Source organism: Carassius carassius, chromosome 14 (genome assembly GCF_963082965.1).
Source record: "Carassius carassius chromosome 14, fCarCar2.1, whole genome shotgun sequence".
In the NCBI taxonomy this organism is placed as follows: Eukaryota; Metazoa; Chordata; class Actinopteri; order Cypriniformes; family Cyprinidae; genus Carassius; species Carassius carassius.
The window spans coordinates 22,117,139-22,137,972 of record NC_081768.1 but is presented as its reverse complement, the minus strand read 5'-3'; the positions used below and the strand labels follow the sequence as shown (position 1 = coordinate 22,137,972).

The 20,834-nt window shown below is 37.4% G+C and overlaps 2 protein-coding genes across 3 annotated transcripts; both read right to left on the bottom strand.

Moving 5' to 3' along the window:
* Positions 1 to 7,073: 7,073 nt before the first annotated feature.
* LOC132156604 (uncharacterized) lies at positions 7,074 to 11,310 on the bottom strand. Its single transcript, XM_059565550.1, has 10 exons — positions 9,565 to 11,310; positions 9,387 to 9,480; positions 9,149 to 9,262; positions 8,955 to 9,055; positions 8,720 to 8,818; positions 8,441 to 8,573; positions 7,949 to 8,065; positions 7,698 to 7,850; positions 7,405 to 7,526; positions 7,074 to 7,256 (listed from the first exon to the last, which is right to left on the bottom strand). Exons 1-10 carry the CDS (start codon positions 9,813 to 9,815, stop codon positions 7,103 to 7,105), a joined length of 1,338 nt encoding a protein of 445 aa, XP_059421533.1. The 5' UTR covers positions 9,816 to 11,310; the 3' UTR covers positions 7,074 to 7,102.
* An 852-nt stretch (positions 11,311 to 12,162) lies between these two features.
* LOC132156602 (uncharacterized) lies at positions 12,163 to 18,284 on the bottom strand. 2 transcript variants are annotated; one of them, XM_059565547.1, is made up of 11 exons: positions 18,055 to 18,284; positions 17,189 to 17,657; positions 15,574 to 15,661; positions 14,987 to 15,100; positions 14,764 to 14,864; positions 14,155 to 14,253; positions 13,299 to 13,428; positions 12,990 to 13,100; positions 12,743 to 12,895; positions 12,488 to 12,609; positions 12,163 to 12,340 (listed from the first exon to the last, which is right to left on the bottom strand). In XM_059565547.1, the coding sequence occupies exons 1-11, from the start codon at positions 18,179 to 18,181 to the stop codon at positions 12,175 to 12,177; spliced, it is 1,680 nt and encodes a 559-aa protein (XP_059421530.1). In that variant the 5' UTR covers positions 18,182 to 18,284; the 3' UTR covers positions 12,163 to 12,174. The 2 variants fall into 2 exon arrangements, with proteins under 2 accessions (XP_059421530.1, XP_059421531.1); XM_059565548.1 differs by having other exon boundaries at positions 17,189 to 17,654.
* Positions 18,285 to 20,834: the final 2,550 nt, after the last annotated feature.

Genomic DNA, 20,834 nt, shown 5'->3' with positions numbered 1-20,834 from the left:
CCTATCATCAGGGTACCATCCGCAGTCTAATGGGCAGACGGAGAGGAAGATCCAAGAGATCGGTTGCTTCCTCCGTACCTTCTGTCATGGCCACCAGGACTCTTGGAACCAGTACCTGGGATGGGCCGAGTAAGCTCAAACCTCCCATGCGCCAGCCATGCACTGGACTCACACCATTCCAGTGCATACTCGGCTACCAACCACCTATATTCCCCTGGTCAGGGGAACCCTCTGACGTACCAGCTGTCTACTACTGGTTCCGATAGAGCAAGAGGGTCTGGGACTCTGCCCACCACCAGCTACAACGGGACCTTCTTAGACACAGGATGACAGCAGACCTCCACCGTTCCGAAGCCCCAGTCTATCAACCAGGACAGAAGGTCTGGCTGTCAACTAGGGACATTCGCCTGCATCTACCGTGCTGTAAGCTGAGTCCCAGGTTCATGGGTCCCACGCAACGACATACTCGACCCTAACCTACTGGAAAGCTTCCACACCACTCATCCCAACAGACCTGCCCCTCGAGGAAGAGGTAGACCACCATGACGTCAGGGTCCTTGGCCCTCAGGAGCGGGCGCTGGAGGGGGGGGTTCTGTCACAGACACGCCAGGCTCCAACACCACCCAATCACAGCGCACTCCCTCACCGGAATACTGATCACACACACCTGCCGCTCATCTGCACACCATCGTCCAACACATAAAAGGCACTCACACACACTTCACCACTGTCCGGTCTTGTTTGCACATAGGACTCTCCTACCTGCTGACCTCAAGGACTCAACATGTTATACTTACCTGTCTCCAAGTTCCCTCCTCTCTCCACCGTGAGTGTGTGTGTCTCCCTTGTCCTCATCTCCATCTCCACTATCACCATTCGGATCTCAACAGAGGTGGGTAGTAACGAGTTACATTTACTTCGTTACATTTACTTTAGTAATTATTTGGGGTAACTAATACTTTTCTGAGTATATTTAAAGATAGATGGGTAATTTATACTCTTACTTGAGTAAATTTTTGGGGAAAAATCTGTACTTTTACTTCGTTACTATGGGCGACGCTCCTCTCGTTACTTTATCTTAATGCAATAAATGTTATAAATGCTTCAGTTTATTCCAAACGCGCCGTCTACTTTTCTCTGGGCAATGAGCAATGCCCATTCGTGAATGATTCATTCTTTTGAGTCAATTCTGTTCAAAGGCGTGATCAAACCAATTGGCAAACGAGTGAATTGGTTCATGAATCAGTTTGAATGAGTCGTTCAGTTCCCTGCTGCACGCGCTGAGCGTCTGAAGTGGTTCACTCGGAGTTGTAACGTTTAAGAACATCAGCAGCGTTGAAAACGTGGCTGGAACTGCACTGAATTGAAAGCAAATCTGCAAAGGCTATTATTTGCTAGTGATGGAGATCCTTATTAGATGAACACCGCGTGTGCTGTCTACTGTTTAACAGGTAATAAGGCTACATTCGATTACAGTACACAATACCTCTGACATTTGTTTGTTGTACGTGTGTGGCTTATAACAGAGGGGAGTCAAGTTGAATGCAGCTTCCAAAAGACAAAAAATAGCCGATTAAGATTTTAATTAATTTTAATACAATAATACCGGTGCGAGTACGTTCAGCAAGTCATATCCTCAGCTGCTAAATTCAGATCTGTGATTGCTTGCTGGCGCTGAGCCAGAGACAGATGCGTTTTTACAGCACTGCGCATTATAACCAATCACACATGATTCTTTTGAGCTTATTAAAGCATTGGCCAATCAGAGGTGTTCCGATGAGTCATCGCTAAAATGCCGGTGCTTCCTTCACTCGCTCGCTGACGGAATACCTCTTTCTGGAGAATTCTCTCGTCAGAAACAACAAAGTGCAGATGTGTGTACGAATCTTTAATTAAGATATTGATTTCACAGTGTTAACAGTTTCAGTGATTTTAATGGGAGTTTCTGAGTGTGATTGAAACCTAGACTGTCAGTGAAAATGATCTTTGATAATGTAAATGTTATTTGCTCTCTTTCTGAACAATGAAAGATTAGTAGCAATATTTATATCACATTAACTTTCAATGTTAAATTCACATTTAATATAAAGTCAGTCGTATTAAAAATATGTTATGGCATGACCCCTATATCTGTTACTTAAGTAAACAGACAGGGTTTTTAGAAAATACGGGATTAGTTTCCACTGTTATGCTGATGATACTCAACTATATATCTCAACGAGACCAGATGAAACTTCTAAATTATCTAAGCTAACAGAGGGGGTAATAATTTAAAAGACTGGATGACCAATAATTTTCTCCTATTAAATTCAGATAAGACAGAGATATTACTTACTGGACCAAAAAACAGTACACAGAATCTCGTAGACTACAGTTTGCAACTAGACGAATCTATTACTTCCTCAACATTCAAAAATCTGGGTGTTATATTAGACAGCAACTTGTCTTTTGAAAACCATATTTCCCATGTTACAAAAACTGCATTCTTCCATCATAGAAACATTGCCAAGCTACGAAACATGTTACTTGTTTCTGATGCAGAAAAGCTAGTTCATGCATTCATGACCTCTAGACTGGACTATTGTAATGCACTGCTTGGTGGTTGTCCTGCATCTTCAATAAACAAGCTACAGGGTGTCCAAAATGCAGCTGTTAGAGTCCTCACCAGGTCAAGAAAATATGATCATATTACACCAATTTTACATTCTCTGCACTGGCTACCTATTAAGTTCCGTATCAGTTACAAATTATTATTACTTACCTATAAGGCCCTAAATGGTTTGGCTCCTGCATACCTATGTAACCCAAGAAGGTCTGGCTGCAGACTTGCACTTGGACTCTCAGACCTGCATTTTCAGACTTGCACTCTCAGACACTTGCACTTCCGCTAGTGACATCACTTGCGGTCTTTATCTTTTATTTTGTTGAATTTTTTATTACGTTTTTTTTTTAATTAACCAACATTTTATAACAGTAGCCAGGTGGTGAAGACAAGAAAAAATAAACTAAATTACAATGTCACTTGCAATCGCTACTTGCACTCTCCGATACCTGTGACGTCTCTTGCAATCAACTCAAATCGTGCGTGTTAGTGGAAGTCTGAGAATGCAAGTCTGAGAGTGCAAGTGCAAGTCTGCAGCCAGACCCTTCTCATGTAACTAGCCTTATACCACGTTACAACCCATCACGCTCCCTAAGGTCACAAAACGCTGGACTTTTGGTAGTTCCTAGGATAGCAAAGTCCACTAAAGGAGGTAGAGCTTTTTCGCATTTGGCTCCCAAACTCTGGAATAGCCTTCCTAATAATGTTCGGGGTTCAGACACACTCTCTCTGTTTAAATTTAGATTAAAAACACATCTCTTTCACCAAGCATTCAAATAATGCATCTCATAATTTGTGACTGCAGTTGTATCTTATGCACATTCTTATTCTTTAGTTTGGGTTAAACGAATTAATTTTACTTTGTTGGAACAGCAGCTACGCTAATGATGTCTCTATTTGTTTCTCTGTTTTGCAATCTCGTGGTAACAAGGATTTACACAAGCTCCAGTCTGGATACAGAACACCTGAGAAGAGATCATGCCAACCCCTCGGAGGACCTCAGATGATACTAACCCTGAAACAACAAACAGAACTAACAAATATTGCTACAAGTGTGACTGCATCATATAGTAATTACTGTTAATAGTGTTCTTCATCTGGTTGACTACGTCTTGTATTAATTTTTCAGAAGATTTCTGTCATATGCACATAAACTGACAGTAACCACTTATAAGCTACTACTAAATATTGTAGAAACTTAATTTTCTGTAAAGTTGCTTTGCAATGATTTGTATCGTAAAAAGCGCTGTACAGATAAACTTGAAATGAATTCAATTGAACTGAAGATAGATAAACCTACTTCTGAACAAAATCATGCAGCTCTCCACTACAGAGTATTTGTACTGGATGCATCAAAGTCAGACCAACCTTCTGAGCATCTAAAATAGCACAGTTCATATCCAAAAATAGCACCTATTTACATGAGAAAATAAAAATAGCTTAGTCTATAGCTAATAGCTAAGTCTAGCTTCACTTTCTCTCTTTACAAGAGTTACCTGAGTGACATCTAAGAATGTTCTGTAGATATGTTGAGATGTCGTTTTGTGACAGTAAAGTGGGGTAGAGATACATGTGTTACACCTCTCATTTTAGGCCCTCTCGTGCATTAAATAAGATGCTCATAAAAAAGTTAGAAATCGAATAATAAGAAATATCAACATTAAGAAATTTTATTCTAATTTAAAAATACTATTTGAATATACATTTAAAATACAATTTTATTTCTGTGACAGCAAAGCTGAATCTTCAGCACTTATAATTTTATTAAGCAGTGTACATTTCAAAGTTAACTTCTTTGTTATATGTACATGCTTAATACATGTACAACAAATGTGCAGTATACCTGAAGAAAACATATTTTCCCCACAGTAGAAGGCAGAAGATCTCTTTTTCAGACAGATCTCTGTTTAGCAGCAGGTCCAGGTTGGTAAAGATTTGGCGGCTGTAACTGTCCTTCAGATGATCTAGCAGCCCAGCATCTTTCAGAGCAGGTGTTAATCGAAGCACCTCATCATATATCTTGCTATGTGTTCTCTTTTGAAAGTCATTTAACTGCTTCACCTGAGCTCTCTCTGCTGGCAGCATGGAAAAGTGGTTCACCACAAACTGATCTGATCTATATCATGAAGGTATGGTGCCATTCTTGAGAGAATTTATTTTCAGCATTGCAGCTGCAGTGAAAGCGTCCTCGAGAATGATTCTGAGAATAGTGAGCTCTTTCTCGCCACTCACTTCAACAGCTAAACCAGATGGCATCACAGGGTCGACTGTGGTTTCCTTTTCTCCTGCTCAAACTACTCAAAAACGCATGTAAATTTCTGTGCATGAATTGCTTTTGAAATGTTCAACTCAAAATACTTTTTATCACTTAATTACTCAATTAACATAATGGTACCACTTTTCAGTAAGGTTCTATGTGTTACCATTAGTTAGCTGCATTAGATAACAACACTAACAAAGATTAATAAATAACGTGACAAATATATTTGCTCATTGTTAGCTCATGTTAGTTAATGCATTAATGATAACAAATATTGTAAAGTGTTACAAAAATAAAAAATTTCCTAAAATAAAATTACCATCGGAGGTCTCTGTATAGTGTGTTTGCATGTCTTTCACCGGAGGATACCACTCATATTTATTCTTGGCTGTTTTTATTTTACTCCAAAATGTAATATCACTTTATTTAATAAGGGCTTTTAGATTTTGAGGCCTGTCTGATTTGGATCTATGAAAATGTAAGCTTTTGTACAGGTGCATTAAATGGTGAAATTTAACTCAACCATGATTGTTTTTGTTCTTCTCTTATGCACAGGATATGACTGTGGTTCATTTGAAGTATCAGAAATAGTTGCAGCAGGTTTAAGAAAAAAGGTTGGGCAGTGTTCCATATTAAATGATAAATGCAACAATTGAGGTAAATCAGAGGTTAGATTTGATTTCCCAGTACTTTTATTCTTAATTATTCTCTATTGGGTTCAGTCACTATTATTATTTTCCATCCATTCATTCTCTATACCTTATCCTCTGCTTTTCACTGTAAGGTCGAATGAGGACTGGAAGCTTTTATTATCACTATTATTATTTTTATTAATATCATAGCAGCATGATTTGGTAAGACACAAAAAAGTCAACATGAAAATGTTATCTGTAAAGAATATAATAGAATCATTCACCAAATACCATATCCAATACATTCAAAAAGGTTCAAAATAAACAGCACAAACAATCACTATGAGATCACACCCTGATCTTAGATTTGGTGGTTTCTGCTGTTTAATTATTCAGGAAAACAAAAATGACTGCTGCACTTTTCTCCTGTCTGTGTTCTTGTTACAGTGAGCATCATATTTCTGCTGGGCTGAGACTCAAGCGAAATCTTTTTCCATCAGACTACATTAGTATCCTGAAGAGTTTCACTTGTAGCCAAAATCAGTTCAGTGAAAATCAAGACTCACTCCAGTTTAGCAGGAGCTTCTTTTCCATAGTGAGGATCATATGAATTTTGCTTTCAAAACATTGCTTATGTGTATTTGCTTGCTTTTTTAGATTTGCTCTGGCTCAGGCCTTTTGCAATCAGTTAGTACATACTGAAATTATTTGTGAAATAAAATTGTAATTTTGTAAAAAAAATAAAATAAAATAAAATAACAATAATAACATATTTCTAAAACAACAAAAATAACTAACTCCTCATAAACCAACTATAACTAAACTAAAACAGGCAGAAAACAAAAGTACAGCTAAATAAGTTAACTCCCTAACTAACATAAACGGGGAAACTCCACTTCAGAACAAATGGCACCCACTTCTCTACAAACCCCACAAAAACAAATGAATCATTAAACTTGTGAACCAAAAAATTAATTACAAAAATCAAACCGACTCCGAAGGTAACACTTCTCCCATTTCTGTCAATCATGCAGTGCAATCAGATAAACAAAGAAAAGAAACTCTTCTTCATGAAGTTCAACACAAATGAGGTAAAAGATACACAAAGCTACCCACTGGTTACAACAAAAAAAAAAACACACACACATTTTTAATTGTCAAAGGAATTAATTCTGCATAGGGCATTGGCAATGATTTTTGTCAATTCTTTTATTGTAGTCTGAGTGACGAATGGAGCTCAAACATATGTTCAGGCAGACCATGGCGTGACAGCCAGCATCAGCTGATGCTCAGTTGATTGTAACGCCTTCCAGTTAAATAAGATATATAAGTTCATTCAAACTCACACTTGCCTTGATCTGTCGTTCACCCTCCAGGCGCATGAAATCATCTATCAGCTAATTGTTTAATCTTGTCAAGTCTCATTTACAGACTTGTATCACTTCTGGATAGAATTTTATATCTGGTAATTGCATTAGGCTTCGGGGGTTTCACACCTCAGTGAGGTTTGCTTGTGGACAGCTCAGAATCTGAACCCTTGAGAGTTAAGTCTGTCACCAAAATAATGTTCAGGAAGTTTTTAAATTCTGGCTGATGGTGTTATTCCCATCAAAGAAAACAGAAAAGTCCCTTCAGAGGCTGACAGGTGACGAGTCTAGGCTTCAGATCGAGGCTGAACTCTCGGCTCACATCCAGCACTTCCCACACCTGTCGCTCTGAAAACACACCCTTCCAGCGCAGCAGACCAGGTACATACTGCTCACTGTAAAACATTGAGAAGAAGAATTCACTGCACTGTCTGATGAAAACAACATCACTCTTATAAACATGAATACTCTCATAAATAACACATATTTCCAGGCCTGTAATACAAAATATGTACTAATTTAAGTGTTATTGGCTAAGTTTACCTCTCCTGAGGGAAATCTCTGAACAAAGCACAACAAGTAATCTTCAGTGCATCTACATCACCGTGAAGCAAAACTTCACTGAGTCTCTGAAGGAGATGGTTCTTCTGGTCAGCACTGACATTCTGTAAAATAAAACAGATACATAATGTTTCTTCACACTTAGAACAAAAAAAAACTGTGCTTTTAAAACTTGTTCACTGAAAGTAGTTCTTCTATGGCATCGGGGTGAACATCCCCTTTTGTAACCATTTTTAAGAGTGTAATAAAATGAAATGTTTTAGAGTTCTTCTTACCAGTTCAGTGAATGTGTTGTGTAAACTGAGAACGTCCTTGCTTATCCTTTCTCCAACATTTCCCCATCTCATCTCTAGCTGGCTGAACTTGCTCTTCATCAGGCAATCCAGATACACGCGTGAAACACAGTCATCAGATACATTCAGAAAGATCTGTCAGAAAGAAAGTGGGGCAGAGGAGCAGTGGATGTGTAAAAAAAAATTTATATATATTTTTTTATTTGAGTTAGACTGTGTATCTGAGCACCAACCTCCTGAATCTCTTTTCCCACATCAGTCTGAGTTAGAGATGCACATTGCTGTTGGATTGCCTCTGTAAGTGCTTGGATTTGCTCACCTCCTTCTTTAAAATGTTTTTTTAAAAGGGCCTAGAAATGTACATTTACAAAGAAACTAGAGTTTTTTTGTATGCTTTTCCTGAATTTGGCCTATTGCAAAAAATGAATGCAACCACAAAATCCTGCCCTCTAGAATGCCTTTCGGTATCATGAACAATAACAACCATTTTTCCATAATTAACACTCCAGGTATTGTTCATTGTTAGTTCATAATGCATTAACTTCATTAAAGTAAACACCTTATTACAAAAGGTTACAACTTCATTGTTGAAAAAATGTTAGGCAGGTATGTAAGCTAACTAATATAAACCTCTATCGATGACTGAGACATTCATTTTTTGGGAATTTGGAAAATCCCTCAACTTTCCTTCTGTACATAAACTATTCATGATGAAATGATGTTACCTCTGCTATGTGTTTCATCATCTTCTGTACAATAGACAGAACGTGATCCTCCATCTCCTTTAACATGTGGATAATGTTTGAGAAGTCTTCATTGTTGTTTATATCTGGATTGTTGAGTTGAGGAGCAAGAAATCTACAAAATAAATAAATGCATAAAACTGTTTTTATGACAAAATGAACCTCAGAACATTATGCACAGGAAAATGCCAGTTAAATATACTGTTAACTGACAGGTTTTATTGATGTATAATTATGTTAATCTTTAAAAATAGAAATCACCTGAGTTGCCTACAGGTGCTGATGAGCCGAAACAGATGCACAGAATTTTTCTTCAGGGGTTGTTGTTTTTCCAGGCGTTTTTTCTCTGCCTGCACATACCTAGAAAAAAAAAATAGAATAGAAGAATTGAAGAAAAAGTTTGTATTATTATTCATAATACTTTGGTATGTTTTTCTAAAGAAAAAAAATGCATAAAAATAAATACATTGATAATGTGAAGACTTAAGACACTTACACCTGAACAAAATGATGAAGCTCTTGAAGGCAGAGCGTTTGTACCGCACACATCAGCGTGTGACTGAATTCCTGAAAACTCTGAATAACATAATTCAGACACTGTAAAGACATAACAACATGAAATAAGTGTGCAATACAATACATTTAAAAACTTTTAAAAATCCTCTTTTTAAAACCAAGTGTTTTACTCACTTTAGTGACATCTAAGTGAACTCTGATGAACGTTTCTTCATCCATTGACTCTCCATTATGTCTATGTTGCTCATCATAGTCCAGGATGTTCTGAAGAGTCGTGCGGATGTAATTCTGTTACAGTTCAAGCAGGACAGAGTTTTATGTCATTCCTAAGTGTTTTGCTAATTTGGGGTACTCTTTTTAGCCTATTACAATGCAAATACATTTAACAAATACAGATGGTGCATATCATGACCTGCAGATTCGGCAGCAGTTTCTCTGTTGCTTTCTGAAACCATCCAGTCAACAGCAGAGGGTCGTGCACTCTGAAGAAATACTGTGAGTCTGAACTGTAACATAAATTAATTTGTCAATAGTTCATGCTTCATTTGTTTATTACATTTACAAAAAATAAAAGACAATCATTTTTATACCTGAAGAAAACATCTTTTCCCCACAGTAGAAGGCAGAAGATCTCTTTTTCAGACAGATCTCTGTTTAGCAGCAGGTCCAGATTGGTAAAGATTTGGCGGCTGTAACTGTCCTTCAGGTGATCTAGCAGCCCAGCATCTTTCAGTGCAGGTGTTAATCGAAGCACCTCATCATATATCTTGCTATGTGTTCTCTTAAGAAAGTCCTTTAACTGCTCCAACTGAGATCCTTGTGGTCCCTCTGCTGGCAGCATGGGAAAGTGGTTCTCCACAAACTGATCAATTTCCTGAAGGTACTTACAAATCCAATCTTGAGAGAAGTTGTTATTCAGTTTGCTCAGTGTTTTCAACACCTCAACTGCAGCGTCAAAGTCCTCAGGGGTTGATTCATCACTCAAAATCTTTCTGAGAGTATGAAGCACTTTCTTGTTATGTGCTTCAACATCTAGAGCAATGAGTTCAGGAACACCGGACTGCTGTGAACTGAATTCAGATGCCTGTTCCCCTGATGAAAGATTCACTGACAAATAAAAGTGTGCATGATTAATGAAAAAAAGGTATGGGTTGCACTTTGATAGATGTGAACGTACACATCTTCAGCATTAAACATTATTTAAAAAAATCTTTAATTATTAATTCATAAATATCATGTTTTGGGAAAATGTAATTTGAATGTATTTTATAATAAATTACTAAACCACTCATGTAATTCATCAAACCATTCCAACAAACAAAATGCTGAAAAACTTTAAACAATATGCTTGCATTTTATAATGATGGAAAGATGTGAGGCTTTCCAACGAGAGCAAAAACACTTACTTTCATAAATGATTTAGATCAGAGACAGAGAAATAACATGATAGTATCTTACCATCTGTCTGCTCAATTTTTTCTTTCCCTTTTTTAGTTTTCCTCCTGAACAAAAAGCTTGTCTTTCTCTTGTGCTCAAACTCCATACTTGACTGACACAAATAAAAAGCTTCCTTGTCACACAGAATACACCGGGGTAACTAATGAGCTTGCAGGGAAGCAGGTACTGTTATATTACTGGAAGATTACCTTAATGAATAGACATTCCATCCATTGTGTTGGCAGCTTAATAACTGACGGTTTAAGGCGTTATGACAGCATTTAAGAGAAGACTGCAGGCAAGCCTAGCCCTTGGGTGTGTCATACAAATATTTTAGAAATAGCACATTTTACTATACTTTGATACTATAACATTTACATTTAGTCATTTAGCAGACGCTTTTATCCAAAGCTCAGTACTTTCCTCACACCTCACTGATTCAATGGTCTTGGAGCTAAAAGGCTGTCTGAAAGCTGTGACACCATGTAGGTGAAAACGAAAGTGAAACTGTGACCTCTTGGTGTGCCATACCAAACCAAATATTCACTGTACTGTGTTACAAACTATAATCATCATATTGTACCAAAGACCATGCACAGTGGCAAGAAGTTACATCTTATAACAGGGAAAGGGAAAATGAAAGTTACAAAACGGCCCTTAAAAATGCCAGTGGCAGTGACTTGTGCTTTTATTGAACTGAAACAAAAACAGTAGATCAAGTGGCAGCACTGGTAAAACAGAATCCATCTGTTTCCCATCAGTGTGAAGTTAAGGCATGCTGACAAACCAGAATATTACCTTACAGTGCTTTAATGCTGCTTAAACCTTACTGCTTAAAGAATACTCTATTATATTTGATATAAAAATTCTTCTAAGGCTTCAAAATCAAAACTTTGCCTAAAAACCTGTTGTACTCAATATACTACATCTTCTACCATCTAATTGATAGTTTATACCTTTTTAAGTGAGTAAAAGACTTTTTATATTGTTAGTAATATTTCAATATTAACACTTAATGGACCAAAAAATTTAGTGTTTAAAAATCATCTTATTAAGAATATGATTGGGAGATATAGAGTGGCAGCTGGTTTATATGCATTTTATGCAAGTAGGTATATAACGTTTCAATAAACAGTTCCACTTAAAAAAATAAAATGAATTGTTCAGACTATTATTTCAAGTTTTAGGCTTTACATGGTTAATTGTTTCCAATTCCACCTTTATTTTCAACTGATCAGATCACCAAAAACACATCTTAATATCAGGAGGAGAAAGTAACAGCATGAACATAATAAGTGGGCTACGTTAATGAATGGTTAGACACATTTTAAAAAGTATTTTTTATTTCAGACAGACTGAGAAAATAAAGTTACTGGAGTAGCTCTGCAGCTTTGATGCCTGCATTCAGTGTAGACAGTTGTTAAAGAAAAGATTTAGGACCTTGTTAAAAAATACACCTTTACCAAATGAACTACATAAAAGAGGATTATACAATTAAATAACACACATTCTTCAAATACAATATTCTTTGTTTATTTTCACTTCTATTGTAATATATATACGGTATATATATATATATATATATATATATATATATATATATATATATATATATATATATATATATATATATATATATATATATATATATATATATATATATATATATATATATATATATATATATATATATATATATATATATATATATATATATATATATATATATATATATATATATATACATGTATTTGTACTTTATACTATTTACAACAAAAAAGTCCCTTCAGAGGACAGCGAGTGACACTTGTAGGAACTGGACACAGGCCAAATTCCTGGATCATATCCCGGGTCACATCCAGCACTTCCCTCACCTGTCGCTCCGATAAATCCCCCTTCCAGCGCAGCAGACCAGGTACATACTGCTCACTGCAAAACAATCAGAAGAAGAATTATTGCACTGGATGATGAAAACAACATCACACATTCTCTGTTTGAATACTCTCACTCCATTTGAAACAACTGTAAATACATGTTTGCATTTGTAGTGAAGTGTTAATGGTGATCTGAGTTCACCTGTCCTGAGGGAAATCTCTGAACAAATTGCAACAGGTAATCTTTAGTGCTTCTACATCACTGCAATGTAAAACTTCACTCATTCTCTGAAGGAGCTGGTTTTGCTGGGGAACAATGCCATTCTGCAAGCAAAATTCAATTTACTCAAACCAAATATGGGGAACAATTATGCTGAATGTTGCTGTTTTCTGGATCAGGAAATCAGCACTTAAAAACAACAGTTATTTGAGGAATAAAAAAAGGTATTTTTTTCACCAGTTCAGAGAATGTTTCATGAAAATATTGAACATCCTCTTTTATCTTTTCCTCAGCATTTCCCCAACACTGCTCTAGGTTTCTGAACTTTGTCTTCATCAGGCAATCCAGGTACACTTTGGAAACACTGTCAAAAGCTATTTTCACAACGACCTGTCAGGAATAAAAAAGATTGTTAGAGAGACTGAAGCTGAGACATGGAGCTTGAATCTTTTTGCTTGGTTTTAAGGTCATACACTGTGCGTACCGTTTTGATCTCTGAGGCCGCCTCAGGCAGAGATGCACACTGCGTTTTAATTGCCTCCATTAGGATATAAATATGTCCATTCCTTTTCTTGAAATAACTTTCTAAATTGGCCTACAAATGAACATTTAAAGAGAAACAGAACTGTAAGTTTGATATATAAATGTGTTAGGAAAGGTTTCATTATCCTTCATCAGTAACTTAACCCAGAGAGATAGTCTGATATGAATGGATGCTGCCAAAATAATCCTAAATGATATGGATACTTAATTTTTAATGCTCAACAGTGGGAGAAAAAAAATCAAAACATACCTGTGCTGAGCAGCTCATGATCTTCTGTACAATGGATGAAGATTTATCTTCCAGTTTCTGTAGCATGCATAAAGTACTTGAGTAGATATCACTGTTGCTAACATCTGGACTGATTTGTGCAGCATAGCATCTATAGGTACAAATAACACTGGTTTTATGATAAAACTGCAAAAAAAGTTAAAGGTTAACTGTAATGAAAGGCCAATTTAGAGAACATCCAATAAGAGGTGCAATAAAAAGTGCAGTAAAAAAATATATATATATATACTTTTAGTACAAATATTTAAAAAAAAATAACACAATCACAAGATATAATGACACTAATTATAACAATGAGGCAAGGTTTCAAGGTAGATATGATATTTTAGCCAATTATGGAAGTCAAATATTAGTCACTTTAACTTAATATCCCCACAATTATACTGCCACTTTGAAAAAATGAAGGGTGACAAATATATCTTCACCTGTTTTCCAGTTTAAAGGGATATTTCACCCAAAAATTAAGGAATGCACATGTATGTGTCTTGCGGTACTCTCGTGAACACAGCTAAGACTAAAGAAGAAACATTTAAATAAGGTTTAAATTGTAATTTTTTTTTTTTGCCTTTGCACACAAAAAGTATTCTAGTAATGTCATAACATTATGGGTAACCACTGATATTACATGGACTATTTTGTTAGGTAAATTTCTTATTTTGTGTTTCAAAGATGAACGAAGGTCTTACGGGTTTGGAACGACACGAGGGTAATTAATTACAGAATTTAATTTTTTGGGGTGAACTATCCATTTAATTATACACTGTTACAGGTCCTGAGCCACATATTAGTTCATTATTGAATCATCATTAGTAAATACCTGAGTTGCATGCACGTGTTGATTATCCGAAACAGATTCACAGAGTTTTTCTCTGTAAATGTTAGTTTTTTAAGACGTTCATTCTCAGCATCCACATACCTAAGAAAACACATTTATAGCTATTAAGTACAGGATTACAAACCTCACCTCTCCAACAACCAAACACTATAAAGATCATAATAATTAGATACTCATTAAATGAGAATAATGTATTGCGGGAATGTTAAACTCAGTTCCTGGAGGGCCACAGCCCTGCAGAGTTTATGGTGCGTTCAAGTCATGTCGGATAGATTGTCTTTATGAGTTGAATGCACATGAATGCCATATGCTTACTATTTTCTATCAGATTAGATGTAAGGATGAACTCGTGAAGCAGCATCTGTACTGATAGTAAATTAGTTTAAATAAAATTTGTCGTAAGATTTGTCAACTCATAAGTTCCACACCTGCTCCACACAAACCGTGCAGTTTTCAAATAAGCCAGAAGGACTAGATTAGCTTAATCAGTTGTGTTTAATTAGGGTTGAAGCTAACTCTGTAACTCTGAGTTTGGCATCCGTGCTTTAATGTGTGAACTTTAAAGGTGTAAAACAATATAGAAAAACCTACTTCTGAACAAAATCCTGCAGCTCTTCACTACAGAGTATTTGTACGGCATGCATCAAAGTCAGACCAACCTTTTCAGCTTCTAAAATAGTACAATTCAGGACCTGTAAAAACAAAACAGGAAACAGATTAGCAATATATCATATTCAAATCCCCTCTGATACCTTTTTATATGAGTAAACAAAAATAAGTCTTGCTTCACTTTCTGTCTCTCTCTCAGAGCTACCTTAATGACATCTAAGTGAATACTGATGAAAGTTTCATTATCCATTGAGTTCTCATTATGACCATGTTCCTCATCATAGCACAGGATGTTCTGTAGAAGCTTGGAGATCTCATCCTATTTAAGTGGGGCAGAAATACATGTTTGTTACACCTCTCATGTTTTGGGTCCTTCCATGCATTATTGCTACAGTACATGAGTCAGTAAAGTCAAAGAATTTAAATAAAATGAAGACCATCCACCTTATTTTGCCATGTGGAGTTTGCGCTACGACCAATGTGTTTATGATTACTATAATAGCTGATACTTAATGAATGCTGATAGTTAATGAAATAAAAAAGAAATAGCAGTTAGCACCCCAGACAGCAAGCAGTTTCTGCCCAGATCCGGCCCACATCTGGCCCACATGAATCTCACGCGGGCCAGATCTGGGCCGAAACTGCTTGCTGTCTGGGACTATAAAGCAGCATATCGGACTGTTTTGGTAATGCTAAATAACTGGAAGTGAATTACAGCGGAAGCCTCACACATTTAAGTTACAAAGGGCCTGCTCTTGTGTTAAAAATAAAGTGGATACTATGAAGTCTCACCTTATGTACTTGCAGTAGTTTCTGCTTTGCTCTCTCAAACCCTCTTGTCAACAGCAGAGGATCGTACACTCTCAGTTTTGATTCTGAACTGAAACAGTAATTTACATTTATTCATTTATTTAGTAGACGCTTTTATCCAAAGCAACTTACAAATGAGGAAAGTGGAAGCAATCAAAAACAACAAAAAGAGCAATGAAATATAAGTGCTATAAGTGAAGTGACATTCAGCCAAGTATGGTGACCCATACTCAGAATTCATGCTCTGCATTTAACCCATCCGAAGTGAACACACAGAGCAGTGAACACACACACACCATGAACACACACCCAGAGCAGTGGGCAGCCATTTATGGTGCGGCACCCAGGGAGCAGTTGGGGGTTTGATGCCTTGCTCAAGGGCACCTAGGTCGTGGTATTGAGAGCACTGTACATGCACTCCCCCCACCCACAATTCCTGCCGGCCCGAGACTCGAACTCACAACTCTTCGATTGAGAGTCTGACTCTCTAACCATTAGGCCACGACTTCCCCACAAGTCTCAGTTAGGTCACGTAGCATGGGCTTTTAAATAATATAATAAATATAAAGAAAACAGATAGAACAAAAAAAGACTAGAGCAAGCTAGTGTTAGAGGTCTTTACACACACACACAATTGCATAATAAATGAAAAGAAAATAGAATACAAAAAGATAAAAAAGGTAGTTAGATTTTTTTTTTTAAGAATTGAATTAGAATAGTGAGTGTTAAAGTTAGAGGGTCAAATAATGATGGAAGAGATGGGTTTTAAGTCGATTCTTGAAGATGGCTAAGGACTCAGCTGCTCGGATTGAGTTGGGGAGGTCATTCCACCAGGAGGGAACATTTAATTTAAAAGTCCGTAAAAGTGACTTTATGCTTCTTTGGGATGGCACAATCAAGCGATGTTCACTTGAAATGAGCACTTATACTGTTCAAAAGCATGAGGTTGGTAAGATTTTTAATGTTTATGAAAGAATTCTCTAATGCTCACCAAAGCTGCTTATTTGACTGAAAATGAAACCAAAATGTTTACATTTTAAGAGATCTAAAAACGATTAGAAAAAACTAAAAAGAATGTGACGTGTGGTCTCACTTATTGAGGATAGAATACCTAATAGAGAAAAGAGTGCTGTGCATTCACTCCCTCACCTACAATTCCTGCTGGTACTGAAACTCAAACCAGCAGCATCTCTAACCATTAGGCAACAACTGAGTTAGCAACTAAAATTAAAATGTTCCGTATATACAGTATAGGCCTAGCTAAATTCTTTCAGATATCATTCTGATATGCTGATTTGCTACTCAATAAATATTTCTTATTGCTATCATAGTTAACAAATGTGCTGCTTAATATTTTAGAGATTCTGTGATACTTTGAAAAACAAGGTTAGAAAAAAACAGCTTTATTTGAAATTTAATTAATGTCTTTAGTGTCATTTTTGGTTGGTATAGTGCATCCTTGCTCTTCATCATCATCTTCCAAAAATAACTAAAAACAAACAATCATCCCAAACTTTTAAACGTAATGTTCATTTCAAAATTAACTTGTGTTGTATGTATACGGATATTACAATTTTAACAAATGTGCAGTACATACCTGAAGAAAGCATCTTTTCCCCACAGTAGAAGGCAGAAGATCTCTTTTACAGACAGATCTCTGTTTAGCAGCAGGTCCAGGTTGGTAAAGATGTGACGGCTGTAGCAATCCATCAGATGATCTAGCAGCCCAGCATCTTTCAGTGCAGGTGTTAATCGAAGCACACCATTGCATATCATAGTCTCTGTGCTCTTTAGAAAGTCCTGTATCTCCTTCAGCTGAGATCCTTGAGGTCTCTCTGCTGGCAGTGTGGGAAAGTGGTTCTCCACAATCTGATCTATTTCCTGAAGGTACTTATCTTGCCATTCTTGAGTGATGCTGATTTTTGGCAATTCAGCTGCAGTGTCAGTGTCCTCAGGGTTTGATTGTTTACTCAGAATTGTTCTGAGAATGTGAAGCCCTGCCTCACCACTAACTTCAACACCTGAACCAGATGGCATCTCATCGACTGTGCTTTTCTGTTCTCCTGCTTAATGCATGTGCATGAATTACTTTTGACATTTTAAACTTAAATGTAAAACAAAACTTTTTATTTTACTTTTTTTTTTGCTAATAAGATTTTAATTTTACCCCCTCAAAATGTCTTATTTTACTCAATTATTGTAACATAATGCTAACACTCTAAGGTTCCATTTGTTAACATTATCAACTACATTAGTTAACATAAACTAACAGCAAAGTTGTATCTGTTAATATTATTTCATGGACCTGAACTAACATGAACTAACTAATGAATGAACTAATGTTAACAAAGATTCATAAATATTGCACAAATGTATCATTCATTGTTAGGTCATGTTAGCTAACATTAACGTTTACAATTGCTTTCTGCAAAGTGCTATCAAAATGAAAAATTATTGTCTTACCATCTGCAGTCTCTGTGTGGTCTTTTGGTATGTCTTTAATCAGACGATACTGCTCATCTGTATTTCTGGCTGTTTTTTTCTTCTTCCCAAAGATCTTTTTAAAAATATTTGCTTTTTGCATTTGCATTCTGCAATCTGTCTGATTTAGATCTATGAAAAAGTCAGCTGTTGTACAAGCGCACTATAGTTAATGTGAAAATTCAACCATGATGCTGTTGTTCTTATATTCGCACAGGATATGTTTGTGGTTCTTTTGAAGTGTCGGAAGTAGTTACAGCAAGTTTAAGCAATGTATCATATGAAATAAAAATGCCACAATAACAGTGCTGTGAAAATGTCTTTGCCGCATTCTGATTTCTTCTGGTTTTGTGTATATATCATTCTAAATAGTTTTAGATTTTTAAAGCAAAATACAACAAAACAAATGCCACATGAGTAATTTTATTTTATCAACACCAATCATCCATGTAAAAAACTAATTGCCAACTTTAGCAGCAATATTTGCAATTGAATGCTTTAGTTCACATTAGCTACATTAGAGGGATTGAGCATAAACTGTACGTTAAAGTTTAAATTTTATGGGGGTTTGGATGCTTTCACTTTTGCTTTAGAATTCTTCATCTAGGTGAAAAGATAATTTCCTGTTGCGGTTACATCTTTATACCTTTCACTTTCTAAGACTAAAACGAATGCTTCAAAGATAGATTCATTATTATTCTTATTGGAAAGCACAACAACAATAAAACAGTACAATGACAGAGTAGCTTTTAACAAAATAGTTATTAACAAAAACGTAAAAGTAAGACAATAGGCTATCGACTAATAATTTACAGAAAGTTTACTAAACACTGTGGAACAGCGCTGGACTGGGGCAAAAATTTTGACTGGGAGTAAATTAATTAATAATGATAAATATTATTGAATGTACTGCAATTTTTGTCATATAAGAATGCACTTGACAGTAAAGCACTGATTTTGAGCTAGTAAATTTACTGCCATTATATACTCTGTTCTGTGAAAGAAATTTTGAAGATTTTTGGGCAACCAAACCATTCTGGTTATCATTGACTCCTATAATAATAAAAAAAAAAGCCCTTGGTAACATAGCTTAATGTCAGGTAAATAGCTCAGAAAACAGGCTTTTCAAAATTAAAAAAAAGAACATTATAACTAAATTGGCTGTGGGGGACAGTGCTAGAATGTTTTTGCCCAGAAAACTGACTCCTGCTGCACTGTGCTTCAGCTCTGCAGCATACGCTGTATGAAGCGGAGCAGGGCAAATGTTGTCCAACTGAACTAAATGGTTTTTATTCCAAGTTGAAAAACAAGTGCACTTCCATGATGTAGGCTACTTAAAGTGCACTATTTCCACACACTAATATTGTACTTAATATACTAAAAAATATTTTTTAGTATCATTATTTTTTAAGATAATCTTAAGAACATCTTAAATACATCTTAAATTTCCCAAAATAGCACAGTTAAGTACACATACTATCTCTGTATTAAAAATTTATTTAGTTACTGTAATGAATTAAAACTTCGTATTCATCCGGAAGAAGGAGGCGGGAACCGGCAGACAATCAAACAACAACTTTAATTACAAAATAAACACAAAACAGCGCACCAGCCCCTCACGGACGACTGATTCGCACAAATAAAAATCAAAACACAACTAAAATCCCAGGCCTGGTCCTCTCTCGTCCTTCACTGTCGTCGCTCCAGTTTTATATCCTTCCATCTCCTACGTGGGACTCGAGATCGGCAGTGGGCCGCAGGTGCCACTGATTTCCCAACCATTGCCGGCCTCCCTCCTTGTTCCCACGTCCCTCGGCCCCGCCCCACTCGCCACATACCCCCATCGCCCCACGCAGGCCGGGGGGTACCCACGAGACTGCGCTCTACTCCCCCCCCCTCCCTCCGGGGGGGACCGCTCACGGGGACCTGCGGGAACCTGGGGGTAGGACAGATGAGGCGAGAGAAAAGGAGATGGAAGGAGGAGCGACAGAGACGAGAGGGGAGAGAAAAAAAAAAAAAAATTCCGGTTCCCAGACGCACTGCTGCTCGGCCCTCCACCGGCTGGGCGATCTCCTCCGCGGTGCCTGGCGGTGGCACTGGACGGCCCTCGGCGGACGGCACGACACTCCTCCGCCGCCCGGTGGACGGCGACGGCTCCTCCGGTTTTGGGCAGCCGGCAGGAGTCCCCCGTTCCCTGCTCCTCCCCGTTCCGGCGGATGGCAGCAGGCTCCGGCCACCTGGCGAATGGCTCGCCCGTCCCCGGCAACTCGCTCCAGCCCACCGCCTCGAGCGTCCATGGCGGCACACTCCTCGCCTGATTGTTGGCACCGCGGATTCACCACAGCGGCAAGGGATCTTCAGCAGCGCGTCCCTCCTTCTCCCGGGCTTCGGCACCACTGTAATGAATTATCAACTCCGTAATCATCGGGAAGAAGGAGGCGGGAACCGGCGGACAATCAAATTACATTTTAATAATTTAAAATAAACACAAAACAGCGCACCAGCCCCTCACGGACGACTGGTGCACTCAAATAAAAATCAAAACACAACTAAAAGCCCAGGCCTGGTCCTCTCTCGTCCTTCACTGTCGTCGCTCCAGTTTTATATCCTTCCATCTCCTACGTGGGACTCGAGACCGGCGGTGGGCCGCAGGTGCCACTGATTTGCCCAATCATTGCCGGCCTCACTCCTTGTTCCCACGTCCCTCGGCCCCACCCCACTCGCCACAGTTACCATTTGTAGTACACTTGAACTCATCTTTC